Source organism: Astatotilapia calliptera, chromosome 3 (genome assembly GCF_964374335.1).
Source record: "Astatotilapia calliptera chromosome 3, fAstCal68.1, whole genome shotgun sequence".
In the NCBI taxonomy this organism is placed as follows: Eukaryota; Metazoa; Chordata; class Actinopteri; order Cichliformes; family Cichlidae; genus Astatotilapia; species Astatotilapia calliptera.
Window position 1 is genome coordinate 69,071,744 of NC_137424.1, and position 20,271 is coordinate 69,092,014.

At 41.1% G+C, this 20,271-nt stretch overlaps 1 protein-coding gene across 1 annotated transcript; it reads left to right on the plus strand.

The window, feature by feature from the left end:
- The first annotated feature begins 11,142 nt into the window (after window positions 1-11,142).
- LOC113018099 (Fc receptor-like protein 5) lies at window positions 11,143-14,540 on the plus strand. Its single transcript, XM_080298947.1, has 6 exons — window positions 11,143-12,271; window positions 13,150-13,185; window positions 13,309-13,572; window positions 13,652-13,897; window positions 13,984-14,172; window positions 14,327-14,540. The coding sequence occupies exons 1-6, from the start codon at window positions 12,241-12,243 to the stop codon at window positions 14,392-14,394; spliced, it is 834 nt and encodes a 277-aa protein (XP_080155073.1). The 5' UTR covers window positions 11,143-12,240; the 3' UTR covers window positions 14,395-14,540.
- The last annotated feature ends 5,731 nt before the right edge of the window (window positions 14,541-20,271 follow it).

Genomic DNA, 20,271 nt, shown 5'->3' on the forward strand with positions numbered 1-20,271 from the left:
CGAGAGGCTGGAACACTTTTTCTTGGCAAACGACATTTCGGACGAAGGAAAAAAAAGGTCAGTTCTTCTCAGTGCGTGTGGAGCGAGGACCTACAAGTTGATACGTAACCTGACGACGCCTCGGAAAGAACTGGTGACGTTGGTGCAAAATCATCACTGCCCGAAACCCTCCATGGTTGTTCAGCGGTTCAAATTCCACACTCATTCACGCAAGCCGGGAGTTTTGGTGGCTGCGTATGTGACGGAGCTGAGACAGCTATCGGAGCACTGTGAGTTTGGAGGCGTGCTGGATGACATGCTCTGCAACAGGTTGGTGTGTGGTATAAATGATGATGGCATGCAGCGTCGGTTGTTAGGGGAGCCCACACTGGACTTTAAGAAAGCTTTGGAAATTGCTCAGGCAATCGAAACGGCAGCTCAACTCACACTAAAGATATTCGGAAAGCTAACAACAATATGCACTCAACCGAGGTGCATCATGTATCATCATGTGAGGGGCAAACCGAGGGAGCTTTTGGAGTGTTACCGGTGTGGGGGAGCACACTTTGCGAAGGACTGTGTTTTCAAAGACAGTACCTGCCATAACTGCAAGAAAAAGGGGCACTTAGCCAAGAAATGCAGGGGCACTAAGGAGAAATCAAAGAAGGAATGGGAGACAAAACACAAACTAAACACGCATCACCTGCAGGGCATGGTGCCTGAGGAGGATGAGTGTGTTTTCAACATGTTTAATCTGGTTGACTTTAATAAGTGCTGTGCGGAGCCCATCTATGCCACTATCCAGGTAAATGGGAAAGAGCTACAAATGGAGGTGGATACAAGGGCTTCAGCTTCGGTGATCAGCCAAGCCACCTACCACAGCTTGTGGCACTCGGGCGGGGCACCAGCTCTCCAAGCGACTGAGATAAGCCTGAGACAGTACACGGGTGAATGCATTCCCCTGCTTGGTGCTATAGAGGTGCATGCAGCATATCAGGGTCAAGAAGCTGCAGCAACACTACTGGTGGTGAAAGGGGAGGGGCCTAGTCTGCTGGGTCGTGACCTTCTGCAGAAAATCCGCCTGAACTGGAGGGAAATCAGGTATGTAACGGTAATAGCAGAGTTACTGGGAAAGTATGCAGATGTGTTCAAGAATGAATTGGGCACTCTCCGGGGCACCACTGTGAAGCTGTGTATGGACCCTTTTGCCCAGCTACGCTTTTTCAAACTACGCACTGTACCATACGCCATGAAGGCCAAGGTGGAAGAAGAGTTGGAGAGACTACAACAGATAGGGGTCATTGAGCCAAGAGAGTTCTCGGACTGGGCAGCCCCGATTGTACCAGTGTTGAAGGAGGACGGAGGGGTGCGTATATGCTGTGATTACAAACTGACAGTAAACCAAGCCTCTCAGCTCGACGCCTACCCTCTGCCTCGAGTGGATGACCTGTTTGCCACATTGGCGGGTGGTCGGACATTCACAAAGTTGGATATGAGTCATGCTTACCAGCAGTTGCTGCTGGATGAGGAATCAAAAAAATATGTGACAATAAACACACACAAGGGGCTGTTCAAGTACAACCGCCTGGTGTTTGGCGTTGCATCCAGTCCGGCTATCTTTCAGCGCACCGTGGACAATCTTCTGCAAAACATTCTTGGTGTTGCTGTTTACTTGGATGACATTTTAGTTACAGGTAAAACAGAAGAGGAGCATATGCGTAACCTTGAGCAGGTGTTGAAGAAGCTCTCAGAAGCTGGGTTGCGTTTGAAGCGCAGTAAGTGTGTTTTCGAAGCCCCTAGCGTGACATACCTGGGTCATCGCATCTCTGCACAGGGCCTGTCCCCACTGGAAGAGAAAGTGAGTGCAGTAAAAGAAGCCCCGAGTCCAAAGAATGTAGCTGAACTAAGATCATTCTTGGGCTTAGTGAACTACTATGGGAAGTTTTTGCCTGACCTCTCCAGCATGCTTGCTCCCCTGTATGGGCTACTGCACAAAGACAGTCAGTGGAGGTGGGCCCAAGCACAGGAGAAGGCCTTCAGACAGGTAAAAGAACTGTTACAATCGGCACCGCTCCTGGTGCATTTTGATCCGGAGAAGGAGGTGGTCCTGTCCTGTGATGCCTCCCCGTATGGCATAGGAGCTGTTCTTTCCCATCGCATGGAAGAGGGGGAAGAGAAACCGGTCGGATATGCGTCACGTACGCTCACAGCAGCAGAAAAGGGCTATTCACAGCTTGAGAAGGAAGGCTTAGCAATAGTTTTTGCTGTGAAACGATTTCATCAGTACCTGTATGGCCGTCCATTTACTGTTGTTACAGACCATAAGCCCCTCCTGAGTCTCTTTAGTGAAACAAAAGGCATCCCACCCATGGGTTCAGCCCGGGTTCAGCGCTGGGCATTAACACTGTCGGCATACCAGTATCGCATTGTTTATAAGGCGGGACCTGAAAATGCGAATGCAGATGCTTTCAGCCGCCTCCCCCTCCCTTGAGGTCCCCGACCAGTCGAACTTGCCCCCAGAAACGGTGTTTTTGCTGGACAGGTTAGCGAACTCTCCGGTCTGTGCTAAAAACATCAAAGCATGGACTGAACGGGATCCAGAGTTATCTCAGGTTAAACAGTGGCTGTTGCAGGGCTGGCCAGCAACAGTGGAGCAGGATCAGCTCAAACCGTATGCCAAGCGTCAGCAGGAGCTCAGTGTTCAAGATGGCTGCATCCTGTGGGGTTCCCGAGTCATTGTTCCGCCTCTAGGTCGGTCACAGATCATTGAAGTGTTGCATGAGGCTCATCCAGGGATTTCGCGAATGAAAAGTCTGGCAAGGTCATTCGTGTGGTGGCCGGGAATGGACAGTGCCTTGGAAGACAAAGTAAAAACCTGTTCTCAATGTCAGTCAAACCAAAAAATGCCACCACCTGCCCCACTCCACCCATTGGAGTGGCCTGGCCGTCCATGGTCCAGGCTTCATCTAGATTTTGCCGGCCCCTTTTTGGGCCACATGTTCCTGGTGTTGGTGGATGCGCATTCAAAATGGCTGGATGTCCACATAATACCGACCATCACAGCCCCAGTCTTCACAGACACACTCCGGAGAATCTTTGCAACACATGGATTACCTGAGGCAGTGGTCACGGACAATGGGCCCACGTTCACAAGTGGGGTTTTCCAAGAATTTATGGAGAGAAATGGGATCTGACATATCCGCACAGCACCCTACCACCCTGCCTCCAATGGCTTAGCAGAGTGCGCCGTGGAAACACTGAAAGACGGTCTAAAAAAAAATGCCAGGTCTTTCCATAGAAAAGAGGCTCTGCCGTTTCCTGTTTCAGTATCGCATCACGCCTCATACAACCACAGGCTTGTCCCCAGCGGAGTTGCTGATGGGGAGGAAGCCTAGATCTCATCTGGACCTTCTTCGCCACCCAGTCACAAGGTGGGCAGAAGGTGAGACATGATCTACATGCCATAGGCTGTGTTTTCAAGCAGGGAGACTGTGTGTATATCAAAAACTTTACGGGTGGGCTCACGGTGGCTGCCTGGCGTCATTCACCACAGTTCAGGGCCAGTATCTTTTGTGGTGGAGTTGTTGGATGGCAGACAAGTTCGCAGGCACAAGGATCATGTGAGAGCCCGCATGGATGGAGCTGAGAACAAGGCTCAGAGTGGTTCCCACGCACATGGTGGAGACAGGGCTGTAGACATTGTGAGGCCTCACAGTGGTTCACCCGAAGGGGAAGTCGTGTCAGCAGCCCCTGAGATCGGGATTGGTTCTTCAGTATCACCAGAAGGGCTGGTGGAGCAATCTAAGTCACCTGAGCCGAACCCGGCCACAGGAGCTCAGCAGGCCTGGAGAACCCAGCAGCAGGACTGAGAAGGTCAAAGAGGCAGCACAAGCCCCTTGATAGACTGAATTGTTAAAATAATGTGATGTTGAATTCTCCCTCTCTTTTCGTACTTATGCATAATTGCTATGGTGTGGGTTTTTGCTTAGGGGGGGGGGGGGGGTGTTATAGACAGTGTTGTTGTTAATGTCTGTTTGGGGGCGTTGCACCCTGGAACCTTCAGAGGTTTTTCAGGGTTCTCCCTGTTATGTGTAGGACAGTTTCCTGTATGTGTGCGACTAGCTGTGGTTGTTTCTAAAAGTGGTCAGTAAACGTCCTAAAACTGGCACTTGAGTTTCTGAGCATTTTTATCCTGAGGTTATAACACTAGTGAGGACTGTTTTTAATACATAAATGCCCGTAGAGCAAATAGCTGGTATCTCAATGAAGTCCAGCTTTCTTTGAGTGCCTGTCAGGCTGCAGACATGACGGCCAAAAAGACACTGAGATTAATGAATAAATTTAAGAAAATACTTGCTTTATGCTGACAGGCTGGAAACAGATATGCATTTGATAGTTTGAGCACTCAGTATGGGGAGCTATGAGGTGTCAGTGCAAGTAGGCTTTGTCTCTCTTTGTGGAAATCACTGAGTCTCCTTCATTTAATGGTTAATAAACTCGGACTTTTCACTACACCCGCTTTTTGGAACAGAGCCCCAATCATAAAAATCCAGTTTCGACTCATCCAGTCTGGAATGAGTCAGACTTAAACACACAGTTACACAAACAGTATGAACAGAACTCATAGGGAGGGATTGTTTCTTCACAGCTCCACTGTGAGTCATACTGAGGAAATCCTGGAATTAAAATTAAAAATAACAGAAGCAGGCAGAGAGCAAAGTCCAGCTGAGCAATGAAAGCAGATGTTTCCTGCTTTTATTGCTGGTTTTCTCAGCAGAAAACCTTCACATCCATCCTCAAGACAATGGAAGTACTATCACGGTTCTGGGTCTTTGTGACCCAGCACTTTGAGTTCTGGTGTTTTGGTAGTGTTTTACATTATGGTTTTTGTTCTGAGTCCTTGGTTGTGCCCTTTTGATTATTGTGATTTCTAGCTTTTAGGTTTAGTTCTGACCTTGTGTTTATTCTCTTGTCCCCCAGTCAGTCATGTTTCATGTCTTCCTAGTCCCATATCTCTATGTTTCCCCAGTCAAGTGCACATCTGTGATGTTTCCTGTTTTACTCTGAAAGTCTGTGTCATATGTCAGTGTATTGAGTTTTGCTTCCCTTTGGTCTTGTCATGTCCGATTACTCCCAGCTGTGCTCTCCTCCCGTTTCACATTCCCTGATTACCTCAGTATGTATTTAAGCCCTGTGTTTTTCCCTGCCAGTTGTTGTGTCCCCCACGTTAGTTGTGTGTGTATCCCTCATCTTCTTCTATTGCCACACCATGCCATGCCAGTACATTTTAGGGGGGGCTAGGATACACTAGGAGTTAATACTTCAGTAATTTGGGGATTATTTTTCTCTCTCTCTCTCTTTTAACTAGAAGTTGAAATTCATTACATATCAGTGGTGCTGAAATAAATCTGGGGCTGTCAGGAGATGATCAGTGTTTAACTGCTTTCTGTCTTCAGTGTCTCACTCAGTACTTTATCATTAAAACAGAGAGTTGATGTGTTTTGCTGTTTGAAAAACTACAAACTTATTAACATGTGAGTCAGACTGGACTTCTGGGTCATCATCTTCTCACCTGTTCCTGAATCAGTACAAACCCACAGAGTCTGAAAACTCTCAGTGAACCTTTACATGACTTTGACATACAGTGGAAGTTTGCTGTCATCTACTGGTAATGCAGGTGTACTACAGGAGAGCTGCAGATTTGTATGACAATAAGAAACTTATTACTTATGGTATTACTTATGGTGTATCGCCTTTCAAGAAGTATACTTGTCATTTCAAATGAAATGCCTTGAAATTACAGTGTAATTACACACTTAGTCAGAAGCTTTTTTTTTCTTTTTTTAAATATAAAATGTCCATGAATCACGCTCAGTCAGGAGTTCAATGCAAGATCTTGCCTCATGGGGAGGTTGCTATTGATCTAAAGGCAATTAGGACCACAGTCAAACAAAGACTACTAGTAGAGAATGAACCAAAAACATGATAACATCAAAGGCGTGGTTAAGGAGAAACACTTTTAGGTCATGAAGTAGCCAGTCCCCAGACCTCACTGCTGTAGAAAATCTAAGAGCTGAACCATCGAGATGCCAAACAGCAGCAAAGAACCGTAAGGCAATAAAAGAGTTTCTGTAAAGACAAGTGGGCCACAATCCCTTCTGAAATGTTTGCAAGCCTACCAACTACAAGAAACGCCTCACCACTCTGATAGCCAACAACAGTTTCTCTATAGCACGTTCTGCTTGAAGAACAAATTCTTATTTCACTCAATGACTCATTTTTTTTTTAATTTTCCTGAATTTCTCACTGTAGATGAGCAAACTTAAAAATTCACCAGGCGAACAAATAATTATTCCCCCAACTTTATGTGTATACAACTGTTTTTATATACACATGAATGAGAGAATAGGAACGAGAATGAAAATTGTTACACTTTTTTTGGACAATTGGCTAAATTTACTGATAATTTATTCAGAAGAGGCAGAAGTATCCACTAATATTATTACAAGCATTAAGCACAGTACATAACTTTAATATTAACCAAAAATATTATAACAATAAAAATTATCATACAATAGCAACATAAATATTGTTATTACACATAAAGCCCCACCATCACAAACAATACTGAGAATAATATGGGTCCAGACCAGCCATTCAGTGGATTAATAACGTTTAAATGAAATTAATAAATCTATACACTGCTATATAAATTAAACAGGTGCTGGGATGAGTACAGAATATTAAGATGCAGTTAGTGGAAAGAAACCAGTGTCTACATCTGCATTCATATGCCTGTGTTTGTGAGCGTATACACATTTTGGTTTCATTTATAGGTTCTGTTGTAGATCCTGTTTACACTATATATGTTTCCCCTGGGCATCATTGAAAGGCATTTCATACAATTTCAGTACTATGCAGATGATACTCAGCTTTATCCATGAAGCCAAATAAATTCAATTCAGTTCAATTCGATTTTATTTATCTAGCGTCAATTTACAGCAACATTAAGGCGCTTCACATTTTCAGGTAAAGAGCCTATAATAGTGACTGCTCAACACAGTTTACAAGTTTTTCAAGCTTACAAAGTGATGAACAGACAGAAATATAACAGACAGACATGATGATACAATTCAGTTTGGTTTATAAACAGCAGGTGAAACAGCAGGTGAAAAACTCTTCCCATCGTTCCTCATCTATCCTTCCTTTCATGAAAAAGTCAGGTTTTCTTTTGCTTTTGTCCTGAGAAGCTCTTTCCTCACCATCCCCCCCTCTTTCAGTATCAGTTTGTAAAATGTCAGGGAATTACTTTGTAATACGTCATTTTACTGTCCAAGCAATTTGATGTTTTTTTACAGCATTTCCCACATCTAAAATAAGGCATGAAAGATGCTACAACAATGACAGTCAAGAGCAAAATGTAGCCATACCTCTGAAAAAGAAACAAAATATTTTTATGACATATTAATATCACAGGTTAAAACACATGATGTGTAAAAAGAAAGAAAAACACTGACCTTGGACTCGTTGTTCAGTGATGTGTAATCGCTCCTCAAAAGTGAGCTTCCACTTGTCTTTGCAAGGCAACAGTGCCTCTTGGGTTCTGTTAGAGAGATTTCTCAGACAGCAGACATATGCAGCCCACAGTAAACGAACTAAAAATTTCTTTGAAAAGTGACGGATGAAAGAACAAAAAAATCTGGGGCATTTACCAGATTTTTTGCATTTACCATCACACATGTGTATCTACAGATTCTCTTAAAGGAAATGTTGGTCCACAGCATTAAGCCAAATATTATTATACAAGGCAAAAACATGTAAATGCTGCAGTCAAGCACTTGTGATCTGCAAGTGCATTCAAAGTTCCTGCTAAACAAAATTGTGGTGATAAAAATCACGATAATAACCATGTAGGCACGTCGTTTTCCAGAAGCAAAATTTGTGATCAAGGTCTGCATTGCCAATCTTATCTGCTGTATCCTGCTTATACTCTCTGAAAAGAAGAATTAAGAGGGGATTGAACATTTCCTGTTTTCCTTTTACCTTCTGTCTTGTTCAGCCCCACCGAATATTTATGAGGCTGAGAAAGCCGGACAAGACACGACATGACAAGAAGTTATTTCAAACACTCAGAACTGGCAGAACTCAGAAGTGGTGTCTGAGCAGGGATGTCATTCTTTAAAGCAAAAGAAATACTAAATAATACTAAATTATCCTAAAATCCATGAATTACCTTTTCTACTCTAATTTTGTTGTATTATTTTGAATTAAATTTTTAATAAAACATTTTGCATTAAATGCTAAAAAATGCACACAGTTGACTCAGTTTAATGATCTTGGAACACAAAGGTGGTTTTCTTAGCTTTATTCGTTTGCTAAGGCATCTTACAACAATAATGGTCTGGAGTACAGACTTCATCTTCAAAAAGTTACTAAAAATATTTTTAAATGTTATTGTATGTATGTATATGTTATTATTTTAAATGTATTTAGTGAGAAAACTTTAACAAATTAAAAAAAAAGAATAATTTTTCTTTCATGCTCTTTTACCCTGAATAAAAGCTTAAGATTTGTGTTGGTATATGTTTACATTTCTGTCATAAATGGTTTCAGGCTGCTCTCTTTCCCGGTATGTCATTTAGTGCAGCTCTACCAAAACTGCCGTCATGGCTCATTTACATTTAAGGTTTCCTTTGCGTACCTTGACCTGAGTGGGATCCAAACTTGTTGTTTGTCAGTGAACAAATGTGACTGTTGTTAAGAAATTTGTTTTAACCTAAACAACTTTTTCTAAATTTAACCAAAACCTGGTGCCAAATCCTTCCAGAGATAAAAAAAAAGAAAAAAAAGAAAAAAAAAGAAAAAAAAAGAAATATAGAACAAACTGTTTGCATGTGCATGTAAACCATGGTCTCTTTGTTGTTAAGCCTAACACATATGCACAATGTGTGTATATAGTTATATTTCCATCATTTTTGTGACCATCATTCTAACTAACTAAACAACTTTAACGTTGTGTGAGAAACAGAAACAATAAAAAGCCCCAACTGTAGCTTCATAATAAACAAAACGTTAGTAAATGGAACTCTTTCACTTTCCTTTTTATTGAATGGTTACTGGAAGACATCTGAGCTTTGTACGATTCCACTATTGTTGTTTCTACATGTTCCCTTATCATACACATATTTCTGTTTTTCATGGTGAGTGAGAGTAAAGTATTTAACAGAAAAAAACAAAACAAATAAGCCTTTTGAAACCAAAACCCCTGCAGAAAAGATCCAACATTTTTAAGCACAACAACAAATAAAAACATTTGATGTTTTACATCACTTTTCCTCAAAGGAGCCACCCTTTGCTTTGTTGACAGCACTGCACACCCTTGGTCTGCTCTCAATGAGTTTGATGATGTAGTCAGCTGAAATGGCTTTCCCGTCACAGGTGTGCCTTGTCAGGGTTCATTGGTGGAATTTCTTGCCATCTTAATGGGGTTGGGATCATCAGTTGTGTTCCCAAAAGGTTGATTCTGTTCATCTGGACGTAGCGTTTTCAGAGGGAGAACCGTTTCATTAACAGCAACTCAGATTAGAGCACAGATAAATGTCACACAGAGTTCCAGTAGCAGACATATCTCTACATCAGCTGTTCAGAGGAGACTGTGTGAATCAGGCCTTTATGGTCAAATAGCTGCTAAGAAATCACTACTAAGAAAAGCAACAGGCAGAAGAGATTTGTTTGGTCCAGAAAACACAAGGAATGGACATTAGACCAGTGGAAATCTTTGCTTTGACCTGATGAATCCAAATTTGGGATCTTTGGTTCCCCCTGCCATGTATTTATGCGATGCAAAAAGCTGAAAGGATGCTCTCTACATGCATTGTTCCCACCATGAAGCATGAAGGAGGAGGTATGATGTGGGGGTGCTTTGTTGGTGACACTGTTGGGGATTTATTCAAAATTGAAGGTACACAGAGCCAGCATGTCTACCACAGCATCCTGCAGCGACATGTTATCCCATCCAGTTTGTGTTTAGTCGGACCATCATTTTTTTATTCCAACAGGACAATGACCCCAAACACGCCTCCAGGGTGTGTGAGGGCTATTTGACCAAGAAGGAGAGTGATGGAGTGCTTCACCAGATGGCCTGTCCTCCAAAGTCACCTGACATAAACCCCACAGAGTGAAGGCAACAGGGCCAGCAAGTGCTCAACATCTCTGGGAACTCCTTCAGGACTGTTGGAAAACCATTTCCGGTGACTCACTGAGAGAATGCCAAGAGTGTGCAAAACAGTAATTAAAGCAAAGCATAGCTATTTTCAAGATTGTAAAATATTAAAAATGGTGAGTTGCTGGGAGTCCCCTCTCCAATTGTAGAGTATCACCAAGAGATGGCTCTTTCTTCACAACAACTTTGTCTTGGATATTTACTAATACAAGTAACTAGTGCTCACTCATTGATGGCTTATCTGACTGTTGTTAGTTTCTAAGGTACGTGAGTTTTGTTGTGATTTGGTACTATATATATATATTAAACTGAGTTTAAGAAAATTTAAGGGAATTTCACATTTTTAACAGCGTTCATTTCTAAATATTTTCAGCTGTTTAAAGATAAGAACAGAAACCATTCAGACATTTTGGAGTGGCTATAATGGATACAGTGAGTGTTTTTGTTTTTGTTTTCTTAAATAAAAACAGTTTCATGAGCTAAGATTAAACATAATGGTAACTTTCACTAAATTACAATAATAAAAAGAAATCCTAAAAATGAGCTCTATAGAGTAACCACTGCGGCCTGAGGACACATCCACAATTTTTATTCTTGAGTATCAAATTATTCCACTGAATGTTACTAGTGCGCCCAGCTGTCATCAGTGGCAGTCCTAGCCTGTTTGGCGCCCTGGGCGAACACTCCCTCTGGCGCCCCTAGTGACCGTGACTATGGCGAGGAAAACGAACGACCTCACAATGACACACGGAAAACAGAGGCTAATCATAAAATGACCCCAAAATAAACAAGTCCACAGAATAATAATAAACTTAAACATAAACACGGAGTCCACAGACTCTGGAACATGACAAATAAAGTATTCTGATTCTGATTGTTTCAGGATGACCTGCCATTATCCAATGACACATCTGCTTATCTGTATCTTCTGCTCATTTCTCCAACTCCTCTTTTTTTCTTTTTTCTAAACTGAGCACCTGATGGCTTTGAACTTTTCTTGTCCATCTTGGTTGTAATTTTGCACTCCAGTATGAACACCCACCCCCCAACCCGAGAATCACCACAACATGATCTAACACACCTACACCATAGTTCACAGATTTGCTTTGTCTAGAGTTTATTTCTGGGATTTCGTACAACCCAGGGTTCAAATCATGAATACGTAATGGGCTTGGATTTACAACATGATGAATGAAATGTGCTCTATTTGGAAGCAGCCCCTCCCCTCCCCTTTCGATGTGTTGTGTGTGAGACTTTAAATCATCAAACTGTAAATTATAAATTTTAAATTGTTATTGATCCCTTTACCCCGAGTCCTAAAGTGTATATTTATTTTCTTACTCTTCTTATATTTATTGTTTGTTTACTTGCACTGCTGTAACTGGAGCCTCGTCTCTCTATATACTGGACTGTAGCGGAGATGACAATAAAGTTTACTTTGACTTCAGCAGCAGGCGCACCGAGGGCTCTCGCGCTCACTTTTCGCATATAGAATTTCGAAAAAAACCATCGGTGCAAATTATCTGTATCACGATGTCTGGGGTTTTCGTGTTTGCTTGGTTTGTTTTTATTTTGTTTTATTTTGTGAGTTGGTTATTAGATGCCATCCTCAGTATGCTCTGGCATGACGTCGGGGCAGCATTAGTACGATCAATTTATTTTATTTTATTTATTTTTTTTGCCGATGCCCGTGATGCCGGCCCGGGCAACCGCCCATGTCGCCCGTATCAAAAACTGCTACTGCATGTCCTTTTGTGCATAAGCGCTAGAAGTCGCTTAATTTCAAAACATGGTTTGGTCATGAAAACGAATAGCTGGTTTGGAGATACTTTTTCTTTTTTTTCTTTGGGGGACAGTCTGGTTTTTTAACTTCTTTTTACTTTCTTGTGAAACTACTAAATTCTTTTGTAAAAATCCACCCATCTATATCAGAAAAGAAACAAAAACAAAAAAGGCACACCGAGCAAGAGGGCGGGGATTAATTTTCTTTTTCCAACCAACACTGTAAATGAGAAAACATCACATCACTGAGAGGAACGATGAAGGAAACATCTCTGCAATGTCTGCTCTGTAAGCAAAAGACCTCTTTAAATTACATAAAGTTTATTTTTACAGACTTTTCGGTTGCTGATTGATGACAGATGAAAGAAAATGACATAAACAGTGAAACAGAATTGAAAGCAAGTTTAAAAAAAGAAGAAGACCAATTTCAGCTGTAAAGAGAAGTTTGCGCATTTTACACAAAAAACAAAAAAAACAGGATGTGAAAAACTGAATTCAGCATTTTAGTGATTTCAAAAATGCTGTTACTTGTGATGTCTTTTCAAGAGTACATACAACAAGTCTTAAGGATGAAAACAACAAGAACGATATTAACAAAAATGAAAAATCTTGCTTGTTTAACAAGAATCCAAAAACTCCCCAGATTAAGATAACAGTGTTAAGTTCTGCTTGATTTTGCTCAAAAGCAGAACAAATTAAATGTCTACAGATAACATCAGCAGCATCCACTAATAATACATTAATATCAAAATAATAATCTGTACCCAAACTGTATGTTACACTGTTCTTTCTACACAAAGGTAAACGTAACACTATAATCACCGATCTCTGACACATTGTTATAGAAATAATTAAAGTTAAAGGTTTCATATTATCCTGAAAATGAAACATGTTTTATGTAGAGTTTATTTCTATCAGTGTTCTGTGTTTAAGTCTGTGGATGTGATTTATGTCTGACTGCAGTCATCACATTTCAGAAATCACAAGTTTCACATTTTGACATGAGGCATGCAGCAGACTTTGTAATCAAAACTTACACCACAGAATCTCTTCTCTTTATCAGACACAGCAGTACAGAAGAAAATATGACTCATCAATTGATTGACTGACTAATTGATCCAGAATAAATTTGTTTGTGAAAACTCAAACCAACCTTTCCTCTTTAGTTCTGATCTCAGTGCTGAGCTGCACAACAAACCAAGGTCAGTAACCTTCTTCTGTCCCAGTTTAAACCTGCTAAATGCTCACTGATATGACCTGATTGTGTTCATGTTTCACAATGTAAAGTTTAACAGATCATCAGTTTTTCATTGTAACCCTCACAGCTCGTCTGACTGTGAGTCCCAGCAGCTCTCAGTTCTTTAAATATGACTTTGTGTCTCTGAGCTGTGAGGAGGACGACAGCTCTGCTGGATGGACTCTGAGGAGAAACACAAGCAAACAACAGAGGACTCAGTGTGGAGATGGGTGGGGAACACCAGCTGGTTCTTCCTGTAACATCAGCTATATTGACCCACTGGAAAGTGGAGTTTACTGGTGTGAGTCCAGAGAGGGTCCCATCAGTAACATGGTTAACCTGACAGTCACTGGTAAGCTGAGTGTGTGGAGTTAGTGTTGATGAAGCTGTGTGTAAATGGATGAAATGCTGTAGTTTGTCTCTGTGTTGAGGTGGATCAGTGATCCTGCAGAGTCCTGTCCTCCCTGTGATGGAGGGAGATGACGTCACTCTGCTCTGTAAAACAAAGACCACTCCCTCCAACCTCCCAGCTGCTTTCTATAAAGATGGCTCCCTCATCAGGGAGCAGCCTACAGGTCACATGACCATCCAGCATGTTTCCAGGTCTGATGAAGGCCTCTACAAGTGTGACATCAGCGGTCATGGAGAGTCTCCATCCAGCTGGATCACTGTCACAGGTGACACACTCACCTGTCTGTGTTTCTGCAGCTTTCAACATTCACAATGTGACGACAACTTAATGACTGCGTTTGTTTTATTTTAGGGGAACACACCACCACACCTACATCCACACCTCCACCTACATCCACACCTCCTCCTGGTTCCACCTGTGTCTCTCCATCACTCTTCTCTCTTGTTATCACTGTGTCATTTGTTAAATCAGTCTGTGTTTTGGTTCTACTGGTGTTACTGGTTCTGCTGGTGAGACGACAAGTTAAAAGGAAATCTGAAGGTGAGACTGAGCCGTTTCTCTTGAAGGTTTTGTTTCTCAGAGTGAAATTATGTGAATTATTTTAACGTGATATTCATAAATCATTTAAACACATTCCCACACTATGATTATGCGAATTATTTTGTTGTTTATTTTGGTTCTTTTTATCTGACAGGGGAGAAGTTGGAGATGATGACATCATGTACAGTGACAGAAAAAGTTGAAGTCAACAACAGCCAATGAGAAGAAGCAGAGATCATTTTTAATGCGCTGTGTGTTGAGAGTTCATGTTGATATTCAGAGGAAATATAAAACAGACTCACTTAACTCACTGAGCTTGAACTAATGTGTTAAACATGATTAAAATTCGTGAAACATTCCTTCTAAAATATGTATTGTCCACTTTCATCTTTGTTAAAGATTGAGGAATAACTCATTGAGTCTGCTTAGCTTGAACCCAAAACACTTATACCGTGTACATGGCTTTTCATCTTAGAAAAAAAAGAAATCTAAATACATCACTTTTATTCTGACCCTCCCCAAAACTGTGGAGAATCTAAGTTTGATTCATTCATTTATATTTAAACAGTTTATGATCCAGAGTAACATGAATGGGATGCCAAGCTTCCACTTTAACAGCTTTTTAATCACAAATCCACACACATGCTGAGCATCTTACTTCCTGTCGTCTATGATGCTTTATTTTCTATCCTTTCCACTGTTTTTTTTTTTTTTTTAGTTTTTCCTCCTTTCCTTGTGTCTTGGTTCCTCCCACCAGAGATGCAACCAGAGAAAGTAACGAAGAAACACAAGGAGAAAGAGATGTTAGACTTTAACACAATCAGACAAACTCACTTCAGAGCCTGATTTTAATTTGACATCGGTTATTTACTTTGAATTCTAACCACTCAGCCTGAAAAGCTTGGGATATAGTTGTCAGCCCACCAGGTGGTCAGGATGCCCAACTTTATGAGCATGATAACTCAAGGAGGTCATGTAAGATTTCTTAATCCTATACCATAGGTTTAGTTAGTCACAGTTTCCTTCCACATATAGCTTTGCAAAAACTGCATAAAAATCACTTGCAGCAACAAAAACATAATATTCCAGAAACACGCTTTGCCGATCCGATCAGCTGTTTGTAACACTTCCTACGTCCATCAGCGCGAACTATCATATGACCGCATGACCTGCCCGAAACCGGAAGCGACGTCATTTTGCGGAAATGTAGTTTTTTACCATCGTGGCCTCATGAGCTTATACTTGTGTTTTTAAAAGTTATCTTTGACTTTATGACTTTCTGTGTCGTTTCTGGGATGCTTAGGACTCATATTGCACTGCTGGAAATAGTTTATTTTGATGCATATGCTGTTATTTTGCAAATTTGCACTATAATATATTTTTTCGTTTTTCCTGTAGTATATGAAAATTGGTGTATCTCAAAAATAGAATAGAATAGAATAGAATTCAACTTTATTGTCATTGCACATGCACAGGTACAGGGCAACGAAAGGCAGTTTGCATCCATCCAGAAGTGCTTTAGTGATATAGATATATTACAATATATATTAGCAATAATATAGATATGTGAGTATATTACAGAAATGGGTCTATTATGGTATGTTATAATGTACACGGTATGAAGCATGCCGTGAATATTCTATAACTATAAGTATGTACAGGCTGTAGTGAGTATAAGCTATGTACAGGATATGAACAGGATATAAATATGAAAAACTATACAGAATATGAAATAAATAACTTTACAGAATCTGGGATATACAGCTATACAGAAATGGGAACTATGCAAGTAGTAAACAGTTGTAGGATTAAAAATTATCGAATGTACAGAATGATTATTTACACAGAGCTATACAGTAGTGCAGTTAAGATAAGTGAGGGTGTAGATAGTTTCTACAGAGGCTATATAAAGTGCTAGTGGTTGTGAGTGGTGGTTCACTCCATGTTATTATTGTGTGTTTGAGGGTACAGTTGTCCATTGTGGGTGTGTGTATGTTCAGTTCATGTGTTAACGTGGGTCAGATGTCAGGAGGCAGAGTTCAGGTGTCTGACAGCTGTGGGGAAGAAGCTGTTCCGGTACCTGGTGGTCTTAGTCCGGAGGCTCCTGTAGCGCCTCCCAGAGGGCAGGAGGGTGAAGAGTCCATGTGATGGGTGACTGGGGTCTTTGATGATTTTCCCAGCCCTTTTCAGACACCGCTTCCTGTAGATGTCTTTTATGGCAGGAAGTGGTGCTCCGGCGATGCGCTGGGCAGTTTTCACGACCCTCTGCAACGCCTTCCGGTCCGAGGCAGAGCAGTTCCCGTACCAGACTGTTATACAGTTGGTCAGGATGCTCTCGATGGTGCAACGATAGAAGTTCACCAGGATGTCTGAGGACAGGTGGTTCTTCCTCAGAGTCCTCAAATAAAACTATGAAAACACTCAAAATAAATTTCCTTTGTTGGGAAACTAGTTTGTGCAACTTTTTTGTATTTACAGTTTTGAGGGATAAGCCTCTTAAATTTCTCTAACTAGAAATATATGTTAAAAAAAACCATATTATTAAAATTTGGGCTATAATGGTTGTATTGATGTATAGCAACTTGAAATGCTCCAAAAAATGGCTCCACAGCATGTAAAAATATAATATAAGCTCTGGCGGACTTGGTTCTATGGTAGGTCTTAAAGGCCTGTGTTGGGTAATCTCCGGGGCGTTTTTGTGAAGCGCGTATCGACGCTTGCTTTCATTACGTATGCAGTGACATTCGAGGCCTCGCGGGCAGTCCGTACCACGTGACTGATTCAGGAACTGGTTTGCCGGTTTGCGTCAGACTCCAAATAAAATCGCAGCAAAACACAGCTGATTCCCCATCACATTGTGTTGTGGAATTGGATAAGGTACGTGCTACATAGTTACTTGAGCATTTCCTCTCTCGATGGAACCAGCAAGGAAAAGAAAATTTTCCCCTGTCTGGCAACATTTCGATCTCATCTCTCCTAATAAGGTATACACACTGTAATAAATATCACAAATGATAAGCACCATAATATACATAAACGACACCACAGATCCTATAATCGTATTTCTGTGTTCTGGTTCATTAAAAGGTGAAATGTTTGCTGTGCTCTAAAGAACTTGCATACAGCAACAACACCTCATCTATGCTGAGGTATTGCAGAGCCCTGCATGAGAACAAGGAGACTAACCAAGGTGGACCAAGCTCAGGTGAGTTTTTTTTAGGTTTTAAGGATACAGTCATTTGATACATTTATATTCCCCATGTCATTCACTTATATTTGGGTTGTATTTACTGATATCTGTAATTTCTTTTCTTTTTTTTTTATCAAGGGAGAGCAATGATGTGGATGAGGCCTTGGTCAACATGGTGATAGAGGATTCCCAGCCCTTCACTATTGTGGAGGACAGTGGGTTTAGGAAGCTTGTTAAAGCTTTGAACCCTAACTATGTTCTCCCCACAAGGCAGGTGTGTATCTTAAAATATGAAGCATGTTTCCATTTTGCCTTTATTTCCATATTAAGTACTGTACCTTCTTTTGTTTAGGCTTTGAAAGCTATGGTGGACCAAAGATACAAAGAGTCCAAACAAAAAGAAAAACTGGCTGTGGCCAAGGTTTCTGCAGTTAGTTTGACATCTGATATGTGGACCTCTATTAACACAGAGGCTTACCTAGCCGTCACCTGCCATTTCATTGACTCTAACACTGCATTGCATTCTGTAGTGTTAGGTGTTCAGCACATACTGCTATCAATTTGTCACAAGTAACAGAAGCACTCATGTCAGAGTGGGGCATTACAGACAAAGTTACATGATGGAGCAGCAAACATGGGTGCTTGTGCTAAGGAGCTTAGTTTGCATCACAGTAATTGTGTGGCGAATCTTTTTGACCATTGAATCTAATGGTCAAAAAGCTCTTGATCAAGTAGCAGTATAACTGCTAATGTTTGTTCCATTATTTCATTGCTGCTCTAAGGTGCTGCTGTAGTAACACAGCTTGAATTAATCAGTTTGTGTTGGCTGTTTTCTTAGGAGAGGCTGACAGAGGTGCAGGAGGAAATGGGCCAACCTGCACTGAAGTTAATTCAAGAGTTGGATACACGTTGGAACAGCACATTCCAAATGCTTCAATGTGTTCATGAACTCAGGGAACCTATTGGAGCATCGTTAGCTGGCCTGCACACTGATATTTGCCCACTATCCTCTGAACAGTATGAGCTTATGGTAAATGGCCTGTATTTGTATAGTGCTTTACTAGTCCCTAAGGATCCCAAAGCGCTTTACACATTCAGTCATTCACCCATTCACACACACATTCACACACTGGTGATGGCAGCTACATTGTAGCCACAGTCACCCTGGGGCGCACTGACAGAGGCGAGGCTGCCGGACACTGGCGACACTGGGCCCTCTGACCACCACCAGTAGGCAACGAGTGAAGTGTTGAAGTGAAGCTTATGGCAGAATGTCTTAGAATACTCTCCCCATTTCATGATGCCACCACTGAGCTGTCAGAGGAAAAGCGAGTGTCTGGATCCAAAGTAATTCCACTTTTAACAATGTTACACTAAATGAAGAGGAAATGGGAGTTGTCCTAACTCCAGAGAGCTCCACCATGGTTGAGTGTCTAAGGAGACAATTAAAGGAGGAGCTCTACACATTGCAGTCAATGAGCATCATGTCACTGGCAACATTGCTGGATCCAAGGTTAAAAAAAACAGGCTTCTTAAGCGCCAATAAAGCAATGGATGCCGAGAAGAGACTCATTTTTAAATGTGCTGCTATTTTCCGGCACTTGGCTCCCTCATCATCAAAAGCTTCTCGGCCTGTGACTCAAAGTATATAAGCACATTTTGATTGTTATATTGTATTTAGATACTTACATTCTGTTTGTTTTAGGCAGTGTTGGTCAAGTTACTTGAAAAAAGTAATCAGTAACTAATTACTGATTACTACCCCAAAAAAGTAATCGCGTTACTTTACTGATTACTTATTTTCAAAAGTAATTAATTACTTAGTTACTTAGTTACTTTTTAAAAACACGATTTACAACCTGAAGAGGTGATAAAGTGATAGATCTTTCAGCCCAATTCTACTTTTTCTACATAATCCATCATACAAAATGTAATCAAATGGAAAAGTCTATTTTTTTAACTTGTTTTATCAGTTTTAATCTTTTAACTTTATGCATCAAGCAAAAATTTAATTATATGCAACATTCTCTGACTTGGCTAAATTAGTTTAACATTTAAACCTATTTTCTGCACATTCCAGCACATACAATAAAATATTTTTTGTGTTTACACTCACTCTTTCAAATAGATGCAAGTAAAACACAGCAGAAAATAAATAAAGTCAAAGACTAGCGGTCCTGTTGCTCTATTTTCACCTGTAAAGCAGGACTGCGGTAGGCGGAGGTTTACCCTGGTGCAGGTGTGCTGCAGCGGTCTGTTGAAGAATCTGCGAGTTTCTCTGTGAATTTCCCATTACGTCGTTACGCACTTGGTGCTTGCTTGGAAGGTTAGGGGTTTTAAGAAGTTTTCTCCCGACGCACAACGGACGCTAATGTTTTTGTCACTTTTTATGGAATCAAACTCAAAGTAAGGTCAGTACTTCCACGCTTTAAACGCTGCACGCTCATACTCTCTCCCACAATCGATATGTGATCCATTGTTGATCTGCACACAGCTGTTACAAGTAACGCGTTACTGCCCATCTCTGGTTTTAGGTAGCAAACTGTGAAATCGTTTGGATACCACTGTTATGGAGACAAAGACCCCAAATGCTACTGGTGTTGCAACAGCTGAAGTGCAGAAATACCTCCATGAACCAAACATTGGCAGACTGGAGAATCCACTGGAGTACTGGGCTGGACACAAATTTCTTTATCCAAACTTGTATAAACTTGCTGTGGTTTTTTTCTTGCAACCCCTACTTCATCTGTGCCCTGTGAAAGGGTATTTCTCTCAATAAAGAGGAACCGTCTTAAGCCCAGGAAAAGCAGTGGAAAAGCTGCTATTTCTGAATAGAAACAAATGAAAACTTCTCTCTTGTGTCATAAGCACTGTTATAAAGTCATAAGCACATTCACATCACAACCCCT

Excerpts from the sequence above, each read along its gene's own strand:
- LOC113018099 (XM_080298947.1), top strand. The coding sequence starts at position 12,241 with ATGAAGGAAACATCTCTGCAATGTCTGCTCT. Across the intron at positions 12,272-13,149 it reads ATCTCTGCAATGTCTGCTCT|TTCTGATCTCAGTGCTGAGC; the intron begins GTAAGCAAAAGA and ends TTTCCTCTTTAG. Across the intron at positions 14,173-14,326 it reads AGTTAAAAGGAAATCTGAAG|GGGAGAAGTTGGAGATGATG; the intron begins GTGAGACTGAGC and ends TTTATCTGACAG.